The sequence below is a fragment of the Oenanthe melanoleuca genome, chromosome 20 (genome assembly GCF_029582105.1).
Source record: "Oenanthe melanoleuca isolate GR-GAL-2019-014 chromosome 20, OMel1.0, whole genome shotgun sequence".
Lineage (NCBI taxonomy): Eukaryota > Metazoa > Chordata > Aves > Passeriformes > Muscicapidae > Oenanthe > Oenanthe melanoleuca.
The window spans coordinates 7,291,517-7,309,826 of NC_079353.1; the positions used below are offsets into that span (position 1 = coordinate 7,291,517).

The window sequence follows — 18,310 nt, forward strand, 5'->3', positions numbered from 1 at the left end:
AACTCGTTTGACAAGGAGCTCCCCAAAGGTAGTGACCCCAGTGGCATGGCCCCTCTGGGCTGCCAGAGATGAGGACCACAGGGCACAGGGAGGGAGGGAGTGAGGCAGTGACTGCCCAGTGGTCACCACACTTCTGTGGGCAAATAATCCCTTAAGGGAGATTACCCAGATTGGAAGATTACTGGCCCTAATCCCATAAAGTCATTTGTTTCAGTTAACTGAGATCTCTGTCTGTGGCAGAATCGAATGAAGTGCAGCAGCTTCAGGGGAGCAGCGAGTGCTAGGGCACACACAAACACTCTAGGCTGGGAATGATCCACACTCGGATTAGATTCCTTCCTGACATCAACCAGAAAATGTACTGGGATTGGGGCTGGATGCCAGTGCTGGGAAATGCTCATTTGTCGGTGGGAGCAGCTGGCTGAAGATCTGAAAAAACAGGAAGAAGGGAGGGCTTTCAGAGTCTGGGCAGGAGGGATGGGGATGGGAATGGGGATGGGGATGGGGATGGGGATGGGGATGGGGATGGGGATGGGGATGGGGATGGGGATGGGGATGGGGATGGGGATGGGGATGGGGATGGGAGCAGGCTGACTGTGTCCTGGCAGCAGTGACTCTGGGGTTGCCAATGACAGTGCAATGAAGGCAGGGTTTTGCCAGGAATGTTGGGCTGCATGGAAGGGCAGGGGCTGCTCTCCCTGGGAAGGTGGGGCCCAACTCAGCACAGGCATGGGGGAGAGCTGCAGCTGAGGCATCACAATGCCATGGGCATCTGGAAAACATTCTCAGGGCAGTGAAAAGTGGCTGGTGCTGCACTCTGCGGCCTCTCCCCAGCCAAGCTCTGAGCCAGCCACAAATCATCGTGGATTTCTCCTCCTGGAGCCAGCGCCAGGGCAGACATTCTGCTTGGAAGCTGGACTCAGACTGGAACCAGAGGTCCATTTGGACCAGTTCCCCTGGGAAATGGGCAGTCAGAGGGAGCGGCCACCCGCCAGCTGCCGGGAGCTGCTTTGCTTTGCTGTGTGTTTTGTGGAAAGAGCAGGTTTGGTTTCATCATATTCCTTTTTCTTCCTTGCAGCCCTTTTCTGTATGCAGCCAGAAACCCTCCCTGCCTGCTGGCAGCTGCACAGGAAGCTTCAGGGATGTTTATAAGATTTTTTCTCTTCTCCTTTCATGTGGCTGCTGGGGCCTGTTGTTAAGATATATCAGACTTCAAACCACGGTCTCCATGTTCTCAGGCTGTGGATCTTTAACTGCTGCTTCAGAGGGGGTGTTTCAGGGTCAGGGGAGAAAGGTGGGTCTGTCTCTCCCTGATTTCCAAGTCCCCTCTCCCTGGCACTGTGCCCACTGTCATAGCAACGTAGTCCCTGCTCCATCACCCAGCCAAGACAGAGTCCCCAGGGACCAAGCCCAAAGTGGTCTGGAGTGGTCAGGTGCCGATAGGGGCTCTGGTCAGCAGACCCCATTCTTGGAAGGGGCCCTGCCCTGCCTGGTTGTTGATGAAAGGCTGCTTTCTTCATGCTTTGGGATGCTGGGAGCATCCCCTCCCCCAGGCAGGCATTTAAGGAGGGGATGTGTCAGGAGCATCTCAAGGTGAGGTGTTTCATTATCAATGCTAATACATGCAGCACGAGGAGAGCTTTGCCGAGGGCTCGGCCACGCCCTTGTGCTGAGTAACATCCTCAACCCCTGGACTGAGTCCCAGCAATCCAGGTTTATCCCACCTCCAGTTTGTGCTGATCCTTCTGGCCACCCTGCAAGGCAGAATTTGGAAGTTAGTCATGTTTCCCGGGATCAAACACGCTCCCCTCTCTGTGTGCTGACCACGGGCCAGGCTCCAGCCAGGCTCCTCCGCAGGCAGATGTGCCTGGCCGAGCCTCGGGGGGACTGCAGAGCCAGAGCGCGGGCCGGGGCTGCCTCCAGGAGGCAGCTGCCTGTATGCAGTCACCCTCCCTGGAGAGCCGCCACAAAGGAGAGAAAGCCCTTTCCCTCGCAGCCCTTTCCCTCCCAGCAGCACCATAGATGCCGGCACAGTGCTGCTCCTCGTGTGAGCACATGTCCCACGGGTACAGGGTGCTCTGGTGCACCCAGACTCCAGCGGCCTTGGTACTGCACTTTCAGGGACATTCCCAAGGCTAGGGAACTACACATGTGACTCTTTCACGAGTTTCATTTCAGGAACAACAAAAGCCTGCTACCAAACCCCATATTTGGTATTTTCAAGGAGGACGCACCTTCTTTGAGCAGCCTAGTCTAGTGGAAGATGTCTCTGCCTGTGGCAAGGGGTTGGCACAAATTGTTCTTTGAGGTCCCTTCTAACCGAAACCATTCTGTGATGATTTTATGACTCTCTCTCCAAAGCAAGGCTCAGTTCCAGCCCAGCCAGTACCTGCTGGGACCCTCTCTGGCTGATTCGGGCAGGATTTTGGTGCCCTGTGGTCCTGTCACAGCACAAGGAGAGAAGAAGCACCCACACCTCCACCCACCCGGACCCACGGGCAGGGTCTTGCCTGGGCTGAACCTCGGGGCCGGGGGACTGCGGTGCTACCCAGGAGATTCCCAGGAAGCTGGGCTGGAAGGAGCTGTCGGACAGCGCGGACAGCGCGGTTCCGCCGGGCGGGGCGGGCGGGCCGGGGCGGGGTGCACCGTGCGGTGCCCGGCGGGTCCGGGCGGTCCGTGCCGGCGGGGACCGGGGGGTGGGGGCCGGCCGGAGGAGGGGCCGGTCGCCCTTCCCAGCGCGGGGCGGCGCCCGGCGGCACCGAGCGCTCCTCCGGGACCCCGCGGCGCCGGCGGGGGGGCGGCTGCCCCTTCCGGCGGGGGAGCGGCGGGACCCGCCGGGGGCTCCCGGCGCCGGGCGGGGGGGAAGAGCCGGTGCCGGCGGGAGCGGGGCGAGGCCGGCGGGGGCGGGCGCTGCCGGGGCGGGCTCCATCCCTCCGGAAGTCTCTCCCGCTCCCTCCTTTCTCCTCCTTTTCCCCGACAACATGGCCGCGAAGTCGGACGGCGGCGGCGGCGGCCCGGCCGTGCTGCTGGAGAGCCCCGAGGGCGGCGGAGGGCGGCGGGAGGCGGGCGCGGAGCCGCCGGCGCGGCGGTACCGGCTGCGGGACGGCTGCTGGGTGTTCTGCGCGCTCCTCGTCTGCTTCGCGGACGGTGCCTCGGACCTGTGGCTGGCGGCCCATTACTACGTGCGGGGGCAGCGGTGGTGGTTCGGGCTGACGCTGCTGTTCGTGCTGCTGCCCTCGCTCGTGGTGCAGATGCTCAGCCTCAGGTGGTTCGTCTACGACTTCGCCGCCAGCACCAAGGACAGCGGCGGCGGCACCAAGGACAGCGGCCCCCGCGGCTGCTGCCGCCTCTGCGTCTGGCTGCTGCAGGGCCTGATCCACCTGCTGCAGCTGGGGCAGGTCTGGAGGTACGGGGGTACCTGGGGCGTGGGGGTGCGTAGGGGATGGGGGTGCAGCGGGAATGGGGCGGCTGCAGGGCCTGATTCACCTGCTGCAGCTGGGGCAGGTCTGGCTGTATGGAAAGGTATGGGAGCACAGGGGCATGGGGGTATGGGGGTGATAGTGGTGCTGGAGGGATGGGGATGCTTCTGGGCTTGACACACCTGCTGCAGCTGGGGCAGGTCTGGAGGTACGAGGGTACCTGGGGCTGAGGGTGTGGGGGCTGGGATGGGGCTGCTGCAGGGCCTGATCCACCTGCTGCAGTTGGAGCAGGTCTGGAGGTACAGGGGGAGGGGGGCACACAGGGGTCATGGAGCCAGGCAGGGCCTGGAGGGAGCGGCACAGTGCAGCAGGGACATGGGTGGGGATAACAGCATGGAGACTTCGGGAGGTACTGGCAGGGCATGGGGGAAGTGGGTGGGGATGGAGAGGTGAAGCAAGGGCCCAGGCAGCTGGGGGAAGCACAAAGATCAACCTCTCTGCAGCCCCAGAAAGATGGGTGGTGGTGAAGAGCCCCCAGCCATGGGCACAGGGTGGTGTGGGTAGGAGCTGTGGGTGTGGGTGAGGAGCTGCAGCCCAGCTTGGTGCCGCAGCCCCACCATCCCTGCTGCTAGGTGGTGCTGGGCCTGTTGGGGACCTGCCTGGCCTTGGCAGTGTGGTCCTGGGGGTGTGAAGTGATTATGCTGGCCTTGAACACCTCGAGGCTCCTGTCCTGATCTCACTGTATTTGTAGGGTGTTGGGCAAGGAGGTGCTGGTGATTCCCAGCCCGTCCAGACTCTGCTAGTGCCCCATCCCAGTCTTAGGGACAGGCTGGTGATGTGGGCAGGGCAAGCAGCAGACAGACAGGCTGGGGCAGCTCAAGGCCCTTCATCTGCCTCTCTGCAGACCTCCCCCCCAGATGAACAAGGTGATGTTTTCTTGGCTTCTTCCTCTGTTGTGCTGTGGACCCAGCCCCAGCTCCAACCCCACATGCTGGGGAAGAGCTGAGCTCTGGCACTGAGGGGCTCTGGAGGAGCTGGTGCCGGGAGGGCAGACAAAGGCAAATTCCTGGAACAATGCGTGGAGCCGGCAGCACTCCCGGCTCGGGTTTCCATCCTGTTTCCCCTCCTGAGTGCTCTTTGCTCATTCTCTGTTGGTGTCTGCATGTTCATTCCTCTGCTGCTCCTTCTGGGATGCTCTGGGGTGTTTAACTTTGTTTGACAGTGCAGTGTGTGCCGTGCTCAGCACATCTGCCCTCCCCTGACAATGGGGCCAACCTCAGGGTACTCTGGCTGCAGGGTGGGTTCAAAACCTGCTTCAGTGCGTGAGGGGAGCTGGTGAGGGATAGGACAGGCAATCTCTGGCCCTGCCTGCAGCTGGCCTGAGCCTGACACACCTGATCCCAGCCCAAGCTGGAGCTGAGCCGCAGCCAGGGGCTTTGCTCCTGGGGGTGTCAGTCCTGCTCTTGGATCGGCTGTGCCATGGAGACTCCTAAGCCAATTAAAGCAGTAACTCTCAGCACTCACCCTCCAGGACATGTAGGTCTCAAGCAGCAGCTGAGGCTCTTTCTAATCTCTGGATTTGGGATTAGTTCGGGTGACCAGTTAAATGCAGTTTGTTAAACCCATTAACGGGGTTGGATCCGGTGCAGGAGGATGTGGCAGCTAGAGAAGTGTTGGATAAATGCTGCAGGTGAAAGAAAGGATTTTCCCTGGTCAGAGCACTGTGTCTCTTGCCAGACTTCTCCCCCTTCCTGATTTACCTTCCTCCTCCCTCACCTCTGCAGATCTCACCTCTACCAACCTCACTGCACAGCCCCAAGCCCACCCTATCATAAAGACCCCAAAAAAGAAAGCTGCTTCCCATCTGCAAAAGCAGCTCTGAGCTCTGGCTCTGTGGTTACCCCTAATTAAAGCTGTTGAAGTTAGCTGTCATTGGTATGTTCATGCTGCACATACACAAACTCCACCGCGGGCGGTCTCCGGAGATGCCGCCGGTGACACAACCATGTGCCCGTGTAAGCAGCAGCAGCATGGGCCTGTCCCCAGCTGGTCCCACACCACTGCCGCGCTTGTGGGCCATGCTTGGATGGTTTCGCAGCTCAGGAATTGTTATCCACTCACCAAGTCCACAGCTTCTTCACCAAAGCAGCTCTGCAGGGCAGGAATGCTGCTCATGCCAGTGTGCCTGCTGCCTGGAAGCGGTCAGGGTCCCCTGCCACCTCTGTGGGCTGGCAGCTGGCCCGAGTGTTGCAGGTCCCATCGGGCTTGGGACTGCCCTATCTGTAGCTGCATCTGAGTTAGCCATGGGTCATACATGGTTTGGCTGTCTGGGATCACTGGGGCCAGACCTGTGGTTCCCTCTCTGCCTGAAAGCCCCCATCAGCCTGTGTACCCCCCTCCTCTGCTGGCTTGGGGGTCCCAGCACTGCCACCCCTCAGTCCTGGTGCCAGTCTGGTATCAGTCCAGGAGGGCAAGGACATAAGGGCAGACTCATAAGGAGTGGCAGAGCTGGGACATGCAGGTTTCCCCACCACTCTGCTCCCTAGAGCTTTGCTCTGTCTGTGGGGACAGGAGCCCTCCCTGCCCTGCGAGCACCCAGCTTTGAGATGTCAGTTTGTCCTGCTGTAGGACCCAGTGCTGGCCCTGGGCCAAAGGACAAGGGGTTTTTAGGGCCAGACAAAACCTTTCCCTGAGCACAGGTGCCCTCAGGTACTCTGGTCTGCCCCAAGTAGCCAGGGCATCTTGGCATGTGGGGCTGGTAGCACACAGTGAGTGAGGTGGCATGGGCACATGTGCAGCCCTCCCTGATGACCTGACTCAGTAGGATGTGTAAGGGATTAAAAGGGCTGTAACAGAGAAGCAGTTTTCTCCTTGTTTAAATATGGAATTAAGGGATGAGATCCCAAATTATCTTCTAGGAAAATCACACTTCCTATTGCTCACTCTGGGACCAGAGGGTCTCTCGTCCTTTTCCATCTGAGAATGATGATTAGGGGATTTGTTTGTAACCAGTGTTGGGCTTTTCTCCTCGTTCATTTTTCCCAGCACCTGAAAACTGGGCTCAGTAGTTGGCAGTTGGGGGCAAACAGTGGCCCTGGTGACAAATCCAGCTGTAGTGGGGCTCTGACAAAACCAATGCCCACCCCAGCCACCACCTTCCTGCTGCAGGGGTTTTTTTGCAATACAAAGGAGTGAGCAATTAGCCCTGAGAGCTCTCACTGTTGGTTTCTGCCTCATCATCAGTTTTTTTGAAAATTAAATGATTTTTTTTCAAGTGATTGATTCTGTGTTTCCCGTGCAGCTGCTGCGGTGCTGGGCTGGGGAGCGCCCGCCGTGCTGGCAGCGCCGGGATCGCTCACTGGGCTGAAACACCATGGCATGATCAAATGCAGAGCAAATAAGAACCAACATTTCATTCTGTCGAGTTGATGGGAGATGAAATCTTGTTTTAATGAGACCAATGGAGTTGGTGGACAGAGGGATAATTGTGCCCTTGCTGAAAGCTGAGGAGGCCACGGGTCACTTGTACAGTGTAGGACCCGTGGCTGGGGCTCTGTGGTGTGTGTGGGGCTGCTCTGTGCCATGGACAGTGAGCCTAATTACCAAGTCTAATTACATGGACAGGATGAGGTCACCAGCTCCCAAGCCTGGTTCATGCCTGCACACCCTGTGATAGCAGTGATGCCCTACAACATACAGGGCTCTACATTGCTTCCCTTGTGTCCCCCTGTGCTGTGCCTTCCACCCCTGGACTGCCCACTTTTGCTCCCCACCAGAGGGGAGGGTCCTTTTTGCCCCTTCTGAGGGGTGGTAACAGCACTGGCCTGGCTGCCATGAGCAGGTGGCACTGGGATGCAGATCTATGCCAGGAGCCAGGAGCCAGGTGGCCACAGCCTCTCCACACCCTGAGCAGTGAGGGACAGGCTGCAGCAAAGGCTAAAATTACGTGCTGCCCTGGAGGTGGAGGTTAAAATGTCACTTTGACACCTGTGAGAAGCCGGTGAGGGCTGGGAGTGGGGCTGGAAGGGCAGAGCAGATGGCAGCAGGGTGTCCTGAGGGCTCGGTGGCCCTAGCTGATGCTCCTCACTGTGCTCTCCAGGCCGTGCAGCCCTGGGCGTGGGAGCACTCTGCTGTCCCTGCAGCGGGAGCAGGGCTGGCTCCTGCTTCCTCCTGCTGACGGATGAGCTGAAAGTGCTGTGATCAGGCTTTCTCCCATGCTCTGGGCTGATGGAGTTGTCTGGCAGCACATTCTGGAGCTGATGGAGAAACCGTTGCTCTGCCAGAGGATTTTATTCACTGGGAGGAATCTGTGGCCTGACGTCCTCCTGCTGCACCTGTTTTCCTCCTCACCCGGCTCCCTTCTCTTCCTCGCCAGCAGAGCCCTGGCCATGGTGCAGGCAGGGCTGCCCGGGGAAGCCCTGCCTGGCCAGCCCTGTATCCCCTCCTGCGGTGCCAGATCTGGCCATGTGCCGTGGGGAGGGTCCCTGGTGGCAGTGACTCAGCTGGGCGTGCGTCGGTGCCACGCACAGCTCCACTGACCCCCGGCCAACCACCAGATGGCCGAGGCCAGTGTGTGGCTGCGCCCACAGCTCTGCCAAGAGCCCAGGCAACACCGGCATGAGCACCGGGAGCTTCCTGCGGGCAGCATGACACAACCAGCTGGTTCCTCCATCCCAGCCAGGACAAGAGGAAGCAGGGTGGGCTCTGTGCCAGCTGGGACCAAAATATCCCTTTTGAGAAGCAGCTGAATGTGGTGCTGGGTTGGGGCAGCCTGAATCCATGGGTGGCTGGAAAGTGGAGCTGTGGATGGAATCCCCAGCTGGGGGAAGCCAGACCTGCATGGGTGGTTAAGGGTTAGGGTGATGGGTGGGTAGGCACTGTATGGCTGGGTGATGGCCCAGGGCTCTGGGGTGCTGAGCTGGCTTTGCACAAGCTGTCCCTTCCCAAATTGGAGCCCTGACCTAGGACAGGGATGTGTTCTTCATTGCTGCTGCCCTACAGTTCCTGGCACCCCTAACCTAGGAGCCTTTCCATGGTCCCAAATCAGCAGGAGCCAGTTGGCAGCAGTCACAGGGCATTCCTGGTGTGGGCAGAGTGGGGTGAGCTCACCCAGCAGCACGGGCTCACCTCACCCTTCCCGTGCCTCACACAGGTACCTCCGCACGCTGTACCTGGGGCTGCAGAGCCGGTGGCAGGCCGAGCACCGCCGCCGCCACTTCTACTGGCGGATGATGTTCGAGAGCGCGGACATCAGCATGCTGCGGCTGCTCGAGGCCTTCCTCAAAAGTGCGCCCCAGCTCGTGCTGCAGCTCAGCATCATGGTGCAGCAGAACAGCATTGAGCCACTGCAGGGTAAGGGACAGTGCTCGCAGGGGACAGGGCGGGGGGAGGGAGGCCCCTGGCTTCTGCGGGCTCTCATGGCCGCTCCCTGCAGGACTCTCAGCCTCGGCCTCGCTGGTCTCGCTGGCCTGGATGATCGCCTCCTACCAGAAGGTGCTGCGGGACTCGCGGGAGGACAAGATGCCCATGTCCTACAAGGGCGCCGTGGTGCAGATCCTCTGGCACCTCTTCACCATTGCTGCTCGTGCCATCGCCTTCGCCCTCTTCGCCTCTGTGTTCCAGCTCTACTTCGGCATCTTCATCGTCACCCACTGGTGCATCATGACCTTCTGGATCATCCAGGGCGAGACGGATTTCTGCATGTCCAAGTGGGAGGAGATCATTTACAACATGGTGGTGGGCATCATCTACATCTTCTGCTGGTTCAACGTCAAGGAGGGACGGAGCCGCTACCGCATGTGCATCTACTACATCATCACGCTGTCCGAGAACGCCGCCCTCACCATCCTCTGGTTCCTCTACTACGACCGTAAGACCACCTCTGACTTCAACGCCTTAATCCTTGTCTGCGTGGTTAGCTCCAGCTTCGCCCTTGGCATCTTCTTCATGTTCATCTACTACTGCCTCTTGCACCCCAACGGCCCCATCTTCAGCCACCGCTCCGTGGGCTGCATCTTCCGCCAGGAGCCGCCCCCGGTGCCGGTGTCACCCGTAGAAGCCGTCACCAGCCCCCCGCGCTCGCTGCCGCGGACTACAGGGGGGGAGCGGGACGGGGCGCCGGGGGAGCGGGACAGCTGCGTGCCCGTCTTCCAGGTGAGACCCTGCGCCCCGCCGGCGCCGGCCGCCCGCGCCCCGCGGACAGAGGGGCCCGTCATCCGCATTGACCTGCCCAGGAAGAAGTACCCGGCCTGGGATGCCCACTTCATCGACCGGCGCCTGCGGAAGACCATCCTGGCGCTGGAGTACGCGTCACCCACCACCCCCCGCCTGCAGTACCGCACCCCCGGCGCCCCGCAGGAGGTGCTGGAGTATGAGACCACCGTGTAGGCTGCGGGGTGTGAGGCTGCGGCGGGAGCCCTGGTGCCGCCGAGGCCACCCTGTGTCTCCGCAGCTGTTTGCCTTCCTTTAGGTTCGCCGGCGCTGCCGTGTTGCCGTGCCAAGCATCCCGTGGGCGGTGGCCGGGGAGGTCTCTTGGTGCTATCCCCTCCCCTCGCTGCCTTCCCGCAGCCCAGACCCGTCCCTCCCGACGGAGGCCGCCCGCACGCCCTCCAGGGCTCGTCCTTGCCAAAATACCTCACCGGTGCCTGAGCCCAGGCCGTGGCTGCTGTGGCCCATGTCAGTGGTGCCGGATGGGGACCGGGGACGCCCTGGGATGGGAGCTGGCAACTTCAAGGGGCACGGTGGGGCACGGTGGGGTACGGTGGGCAGCACACGGGAACGCAGGTGCCTGTGCCACGGCAGAGCCGTGGGGAGGGATCATGGCTGCCCTGGGGTGTGCATGGGGCTCGTGACCCCAGGGAGCTGGGGCAGGGACAGCCGGGGGCCATCCAGTCCCGCCCGTGTCTCCCGCTTCCCCCACACTCTGCCACATCAACCCTAAGTGAGCCCCTTCATACCCGTCCTCAGTCCCCCCGGCTCAGGGTTGAGTCATGTCCCCAACTCCATGGGGTCCCAATATCCTGTGGGGCATAGACCCTGGCCTGAGGGGGCCCCTCGTGGGTGGGCACGAACCTTGCACCCCTGGTTCTGAGCTGGGTCCCCAGCTGTGGCCAGGATGGCTGCACCCCATTGTCCCCCCAGTCCCCATAGGAACTTCTTCATCTCATCGGGTTTGTTTTCACCTGAATAGCGACATTTTGTGTGACATTTTCTACCTCCGCTGGGGCCGGGGGTGGCAGGGCCTGGCTGGCACCACTGAGGGGTATGTGCGGGGCCGCCGGCGTTCCCCGGATTGCCCAAAGTGGGATTCACCCCCAGCCGTTCTCTTCTCCTGGGCTGGCATCCCTTCCCACCCGGGAGCATTTCCATTCACTCCATCAGCATCACACCCTCCAGCTCCCCAGTATAAACCTGAGCTGGGACCCTGCCTCCTGTAACCTCATTTTGTGTCCACCCTTCCCCTTCCCATGTCTGTCACCAGTCCCTGCTCCGCCTGCCCCTGTCTGCTCCTGCCTCCCCAGGGAAGTGGGGCTGCTTGGGCTCCGGGTTTGAATGTGTCTCTGGTCCTGCCCAGATCCGCCGGCTCCCCCGAGGGGCTGTGCTGAATGTACCCTGTGCCCCCCAGGCTGGGACTGTCCCGGGGGGGTTGTGTGCATGTGTGTGTGTGTGTGTGTGTGTGTGTGTGTGTGCAGGGGCTGGCAGGGGTTTGCAGGGCAGGGGAGCTGCTGGACCCCCCAGCCTTGCACTGCCCCAGCCCCTTGTCCCCCACACCCACGGCCCCTGTGCCTTCCCTGCATCCCTGTGCCCCCACCATGGCTCCACAGGGTTCTGGCCTCTGGCTGCCCGGAGCCACAGTGCCAAGCCCTGCCCGGGCTGGGGAGTGTGGGCAGCACTGAGAGCCCCTCTGTGCCATAGGGCACCATGTGAGGCACTAGAGGATGGGAGGAGTGGGATGGGAGAGCTGCACCTGGGAATGGTTGGGATGTGGGGTCCCTGAGGGCCAGTGTGGGTGCCCGACCCCATGACATGGGCTGGGTGGGTGTGTGGTGGCAGTGGCATCACGTTGCTTTTATTTCCCATTTCTTGGTAGCCGGGGTGACAGCAGGCTGGGCTGGCCATCGCTGGGTTCACTGGTGCTAACTGGAAGCCTTGGAAACCCTTTAGGAGGAGGGTGCAGAGCACGGCTGGGGCTGGTCAGTGGGCTAGGCCCCTGCCACCTGCACCCCTCCTTTCCTGCAGTCACGGGCAGCCCCCGGTGGTGTGAGCTGGTCGTGCTGGGGCAGCCCCGGGGCGGGGCGGCTCTGGGTCGGGGTGTCATTTCCTCAGGGAAAGTGAGGGGCAGCAGCCAGGCTGGTCCGGGAGCTCACTGCTGCAGGCATCAAGCAGTGTCACCGCAGCCCCTGAACGGTGCCCAGGTGGTGGCAGCTCCTCCCTGAGTCTGGCTCACAGAGGATCTGGCGATGGGCCATATGGCGACTGTGTGCCAGCACGGGGCGGCTCCTCCTAGCTCCCCTGCGCCTGCCCACCCCAGGGCAGACACGCCGTTTGGGCATGCCCCTCATCCCGGGGTTTGTGTGGGGACCCCACGCTGATGGGTCAGAGGGACACTTTTCTATGCACTCAAGCCACGGTACCCTCTACCCTGGGCTGCTCTGGGCAGTGGAATCTGGCCACGTGTGGGGCTCGGGGGGAGCCCTCAGTCTCACTGCTGCCGCAGGCCACCCCCTCCCCACCCAGCCTGTGCCACAGCGACAGCAAAACCCAGCGCCCTGTCCCCCTCGCCCACCGGGGTGGCAGCGCCTGCTCACTGGGATGACAAGGGGGCACAACCGGGGGCCAGGATGGGCACAGCTCCAGGGGTGCTCGAGATCCTACTGGGCATGGCAGGGTCCTGGTCCCTGGGGATGTCACCAGGGGTGGCAGCAGGGCTGCTCCAGCTTCAGGGAGTGAGAGAAGTTCGTTCTGGCAGGGGCTGCCGCGGGGTCTCAGCCACACCCCTGAACCCCCCAGCGCTGGGACCCGGCGGCTGCTGTCACGTACTGTAAATACTCTGTGTGCCACCTTCTTCTCTGGGACCCTCGGCGCGGGCGGGGGTGAGCGGGAGGCCGGGGTCCGTCCCGAGACTTTTTTGTATACCACAAACTTTTTGTATATTTTTAATTTTGCTGCAACATGAGATATTAAATTCATTTCAATAAGCCCTGCCTGTGGGATCCTGTCCTTGTCGACATCTCCAGCTCACAGCTGGGGCTCCAAAGCAGGGCAGGACGATGCCTCTCTGTCCCGGAGTGCTCGAGGACATCATTACAGAGGAGGATGGCTGTAGCAGCGCTGCCTGCCTGCTGTCGGTGGCCCTGGCTGCTGTCAGTGGCCCTGGCCGGCAGGGAAGGGGTGCGCAGGCAGGATGCAGCGTCTCGGGGAGGAAGCTGCCGGACATGGACACTGCCGAGCCAACCTCCTCCCTGCCGGAGGTCCCGATCCCTCGGCAACCCCCAGACCCACGGTGGGTTTGGATCCCATGGGCAGCTGTGGGGTGCTGGATGCAGCTGTGTGGGCTCCTGCCGGTGCTGTTCCCAGTGCCAGGGCCCCGTGTAAGCAGGACAGGATGTGGGCAGCGAGGGCTGGGAGTCCCCAGGGCTGCCCTATGAGGACGGGGTTGATGTGAGGACTTAGAGAAGCAGAACCAGCCCCAGCCCCAGGAAAGAGCCCTGCAGTGAGGGGCAGGGGCTGCTCCATAGCGGAATCCCAGAGGCACCACCAGCACCTGCTCTGGTCCCAGCACCTGCTCCAGCCCCATCTCAGACCACTTCAAACCCAGTTTGCCCAAATCCCAGCCCCAGCCACGGCATAAGTGTCAACCCTAGGCCCAGTCCCAGCACCTGTCCCATGCCCTGTGCCAGCACCAGCATTAGTCCACGTTCCTGCTCCAGTCCCATCTCAGGCAACTTCAGCCTCTGCTTCTGCCCCAGTAACAGCTCAGCCCCTATCCCAGGCCCAGTCCTGTCCCAGTCCAGTCCCAGTACCAGCTCAGTCTCAGTTTCAGTGCCAGCCCAGCCCAGCCCAGCCCAGCCCAGTCCCAGCACCCCCCAGGAGAGGCAGGAACTCACATCCCAGCTATCCTGGTGGAGTTTCCGACACAGGAAAGCGCCGCGGCGCCGAGCGGGGCAGTGGGGGCGGCCACAGCACCGCGTCCTGCTATGGACAGCGAGGCCAAGAAGGGGAAGAAGGTGCGTGGGGCTGGGTCTTGTGTCCGGGGAGCTGGCAGGAGGGTGGAAGCGGGTGAGGTGCACAGGTTTGAGAGGCTCCGCAGCCGTCCCACAGCACAGTGGGGGAGAAGTGGAACCACCCAAATAGCGCCAAGAGCCAGCAGAGAGGTGCTCAGCTGTTGCCCCCGCCCCTCCCCAGGCGCTGGGTGCCACGGACCTCGTGTATGGGGGCCAGGGTTGGGTGCCCGGTGCTGACCCGCCCCTGTGCCCGTTCCCCTACCAGGGTTTCGTGTCGCCCATCAAGCGGCTGGTTTTCCCGAAGGCCGCGCGGAGGGCAGCGCTCCGCAGCAGCGTCTATCGGCGCCCGCTGCACTCCGTGCCCCTCTACCCCCCCGACTACCTGATCGACCCCCAGATCCTGCTGCACGACTACGTGGAGAAGGAAGTGAAGGTAAAGGGATCCCCAAAAGTGCTTGGGATCATTGCTTGCTTGGTGTGGGGATATGAGGCCACCACACCGTGCTGAGAGTCACGCAAAGTGGCCAGAAGGGTCCTGGTCCCCTCCCTGCCCAGGCAAACACTCAGGGAGGAGGAGGGTATGCGGGCGGATATGCAGGGAGGATTCCCTAACTGCAGGGGGAGAACCCCAGGGAGATGTGTCCTGACCTTGGGGCCATGGGTGGGTGGGAGGGTGAATGCCCATGCCTTCCCAAGCTGCCTTGGGCTTTCCCACCCCCAGTTTTTAGGTCATCTGACATGGGTGACATCGTCCCTGAACCCCTCCAGCCGGGATGAGGTGCTGCAGCTGCTGGACACGGCCAGGGTAAGAGGGGTCCCCACTCCCCAGGGGGTGGGCACTGTGTACCCCACACTGCCGAGTGCCCCACGCACCCCCCGCACTCTGTCCATGCAGCAGCTGAAGGAGCTGCCGCTGCAGACGACGCCAGAGCAGGACAGCATCCTCAGCCTATCGGCGCGCTGCCTCCTGCTCACTTGGCGCGACAACGAGGAGCTGATCCTGCGAATCCCCACACACGAGATCGCAGCGGCCTCCTACCTGCGCGACGATGCCCTGCACCTGCTCATCCTCAAAACCGGTGCGGGGGTCCGGCCGGGGGCCACCAGCCAAGGCACAGCCGGCCCGCAGTGGCCGGCGTCCCCTGGGCACGAGGGGCTGGAGCACGGCGGGTGATGGGTGTCAGTCTATCAGGGCGCCAAAATCCCGCGTTGTCCCTATCTTGGTGTGTCCCATCCTCTCCCACTACAGAGTCCCGGAGGGGTGTCCTCAACCCACTGGGGCTCCCACACCCCCACCCCACACCTCCATCCCAATGGGCTGGTGGGACAGGGAGGCCAGGGCAGGAGCTGGAGTGCAGGCAGGGTGGGCAGGGCAGCTCCTCGCCCTGACGCCCTGTCTGTCCCCACCCCCCAGGCCTGGGAGTGGACCCGGTCCCCGCCGGGGCGCACCCCGAGGCGGCCCCTGCCGGGTTGCCGGAGGCGTTTCCCGCAGAGAAGCGTGCGGGGGGCTCGTGGCCGGAGGGCCGGCTCGGGGGCGCGATGGAGCGGCGGCACACGATCTGCAGCCTGGACTGGCGGGCGGCGCGGGGCGGGCAGGAGGGCCGGCAGGGCGGCAGCCTGGAGCGGCGGAGGGGCGGCAGCTGGGAGCGGCGGCAGCGCGGGCGGCCGTCGGGCAGCTGGGAGCGGCGGCAGCCGTGCGGCGGCAGCTGGGAGCGACGGCGGGCCGGCACCGCCGGCGGCAGCTGGGAGCGCGGCACCGGCTTCGGCAGCTGGGAGCGGCGGCACGCCGGCAGCAACCCCCTGGACCCCCAGGAGCCCTGCCCTGACGCTTACTCCAACCTCATTATCCTCGCCGTGCCCAACAGGGTGAGTGGTGCCGGCGTGTGCCACCCACCACCTGCTCGCTCGCCCGCCCGCCGGCACCCACTGCCCTCCTCCCTTCCCGCTGCAGGATGCTGGTGAGGAGTCCTGTGCGCTCATCTGCCAGGTATTCCAGATCATCTACGGCGACCAGAGCATCGAGTGCGTGGACCGTGCCGGGTACCACTACACCTCCACGCCCACACGGCCCTGGCTCTCCAGCAGGAGTGAGTGGCTGCGGACAGGAGTGGGAACATCGAGTGGGGTGTCATGGGGCTGACAGGTGGGGGTACATGGACACGTCGTGGGGGGTTTGTCTGAGGTCTCAGCTCTCCCTCCCCAGGTGAGAGCTGCCGCACAGATGGGACATACGGCTATGATGCTGACTACAGCTGCTGCAGCTCCTTGTGAGTCTGGCTCCCCCAGGGTGCCCTTGGTCTAGGGTGGGTCCCACTGGACCGATGTAGGATCCCCCTGCCCCTGGATGGGTGCCCCTGCCCTTGGGTGCCAGTCTCCACTGCAGCCCAGTGCCAGGGTGCCCCAGCCCTACTGCTGGTGGGTGCTGTGTACTGGGTGGGGGGCAGCTGGGCACACGATGGGTACAGGGACCTGCTGACCCATGTCCTCCCACAGCAATGGCTCCCACGAGACCTTTGAAGCGTATTACAGTGGCACCTCCTCGCCCTCCTTCCACCGCTCCCACCACAGCCTGGCCACCGCTTGCAGTGGCAGTGACCAGAGCGGCGCAGGGCTGGAGCAGCTGCAGGACTACATGGTGGCGGTGAGGGCACAGGGATGGGCACGGGGACAAGCAGCAGGACAGCAGTGCCAGCAGCTGGGGCAGGGGCAGCAGAGAGGTGTGGGCTCCCTGTGCCACAGAGCAGCAGTGGGACACAGGGTGGGGGGCTGGGGGCTGTGTGCTGTTGGTGTCCCCAAGCCCAACCTGTCCCTGTGTCACCACAGCTGCGCAACAAGTTGTCACCACAGGAGATCCAGCAGTTTGCTGTCCTGCTCCGCGAGTACCGTCTGGGCACGCCGGTGCAGGAATACTGCACTGAGCTCCTGCGCCTCTACGGGGACCGCAGGAAGTTCCTTCTCCTGGGTGAGTGTCTGCAGCCACCCCGTGGCACTGTGGAATCCTGGTGATGTCTGTGCATCCCTTGGGGACATGGTGCTGCTGCTGGGTGTGCTTCAGGGGATGCCAGGACCTCGTTGCTTACTGGGGGCAAGTGGGACAAACCTCCTGCCAGCAGCCAGTAGGGCTGGCATTGCACCCCAGTGCTGCTCCCCAGGCTTACGGTACCTTATGACAGGAATGAGGCCCTTCATCCCTGACCAAGACATCGGGTACTTTGAGACCTTCCTGGAGAGCATCGGGATCCGGGAGGGCGGGATCCTCACTGACAGCTTTGGCCGCATCAAGCGCAGCATGAGCAACACGTCGGCCTCGGCTGTGCGCAGCTACGACAGCTGGTCCCTGCGCTCCGAGTCCGAGTCCTTCAACCGCATGATCACAGACATCACCCACGACATCGAGGCGCTGGCACGGGATGAGGAAGAGGAGGAGGAGGAGGACAACTACCTGTGAGCCAGTGCCAAAACCCAGCTATCCCCTCCCTGCTTGCTGCACCTCCAAGACCAAACTCAGCAGGTGCCCAGCTCTGCCCCAGAACCAGGGAGGGTGAATTTGTCACCAAGGGAGGAGACAGGCCTCTGCACTACTCTGTCAGAGCTTGTCAAGGCTGTGAGAATCACAAGGCAGCCATAGCTGTGGGGGAGACGTACTGTAATTTCTGCAGATTTCAATTAAATGCTGGGGCTGGGAACAGAGCAAGTTCTTCGCTGGGGAAAGGCTGTGTCAGAGTGCAGGGGTTGCTGTGGTGTGGGGGTGAGCTGGGGCAGGGGCTGGGCTGGGCACCTGCCCACTCCAGTGTCACATGGAGGTCACCACCACTATCAGGGTGCTGTCGGCCGTTCCTGGCTGGCTCCAGGGGATGCTCAGAGCAATGGAGGGGGTCAGCAAGAGTGTGCTGGGAGAGAAAAGGGCTGGTAGCCGCAGCTGGCCCGCTGCTGCCTGTGCGACACTCGTCCGGCCGCGAGCTGCGGGTGTTTCACAAAAGGAAGTTCCTGTCCCGGGACCCGGCTTCCTGCAGTGCCGCCCTGCAGCCCCCCCGCCGCCGAGGGAGAGGGAAGCGCTCCCCGCCGCCCGATGGACCTCAGCTGATGTTCCCTGGCCACCGTCCCTGAGCCGATTCCCCCTGGCTACTGTACCCCAATATCCCACGGCTACTGGCCCTTGGCTGATGGCCCCGAGCCAACATTCCCTGGCTCAATGTCCCTTGGTGAGGTCTACGGGACGGCGCTGCAGCCCAAGGGTGATGCGTGAGCAGCAGACGCTGGGGCTAGCAGAGCAACATATTTTTTCTACAAAAAAATTTACAAATGCAAACCCTTATGAGGTGAGACATTCCTGCACCCTGGCTGCTTCCTCTGAACCCAAGCAGCCCGTGGTCAGGGTCACACATAGCCGTGGGTTCCCTTGCTGATGCTGCCTCCACCCCGAATTCAGGGGCTGTCCGGGCAATCCAGAAGAAAGGCTGGAACTGCGGGGCTGGGTAGGGACCAAGAGGAGCTTTGGAACAGAAATACCAGGGCCAGCAGGGACACCACAAAGCCCAAGGATACTCGGATCTCTCTGGGCTGTGCTTCACAAAGCACCAGTCCCATGCACCCCAGTGTGTCCTGGACCCCCTCATGTCCTGCACCCTACCACGGATGCTCAAGGCTTTCTTTTCTCCTTCCTGGGGA

General features: G+C 62.4%; 2 protein-coding genes across 3 annotated transcripts; both read left to right on the forward strand.

Moving 5' to 3' along the window:
- Positions 1 to 2,951: 2,951 nt before the first annotated feature.
- XKR7 (XK related 7) lies at positions 2,952 to 12,611 on the forward strand. Of its 2 annotated transcripts, XM_056507604.1 has the most exons (4): positions 2,952 to 3,406; positions 8,572 to 8,771; positions 8,854 to 8,912; positions 9,042 to 11,556. In XM_056507604.1, exons 1-4 carry the CDS (start codon positions 2,982 to 2,984, stop codon positions 9,804 to 9,806), a joined length of 1,449 nt encoding a protein of 482 aa, XP_056363579.1. In that variant the 5' UTR covers positions 2,952 to 2,981; the 3' UTR covers positions 9,807 to 11,556. The 2 variants fall into 2 exon arrangements, with proteins under 2 accessions (XP_056363579.1, XP_056363578.1); XM_056507603.1 differs by having other exon boundaries at positions 8,854 to 12,611.
- Positions 12,612 to 13,551: 940 nt separating this feature from the next.
- CCM2L (CCM2 like scaffold protein) lies at positions 13,552 to 17,332 on the forward strand. The gene is made up of 10 exons (XM_056507605.1): positions 13,552 to 13,645; positions 13,908 to 14,075; positions 14,364 to 14,447; positions 14,538 to 14,721; positions 15,057 to 15,508; positions 15,594 to 15,729; positions 15,846 to 15,909; positions 16,136 to 16,283; positions 16,466 to 16,604; positions 16,816 to 17,332. Exons 1-10 carry the CDS (start codon positions 13,616 to 13,618, stop codon positions 17,088 to 17,090), a joined length of 1,680 nt encoding a protein of 559 aa, XP_056363580.1. The 5' UTR covers positions 13,552 to 13,615; the 3' UTR covers positions 17,091 to 17,332.
- Positions 17,333 to 18,310: the final 978 nt, after the last annotated feature.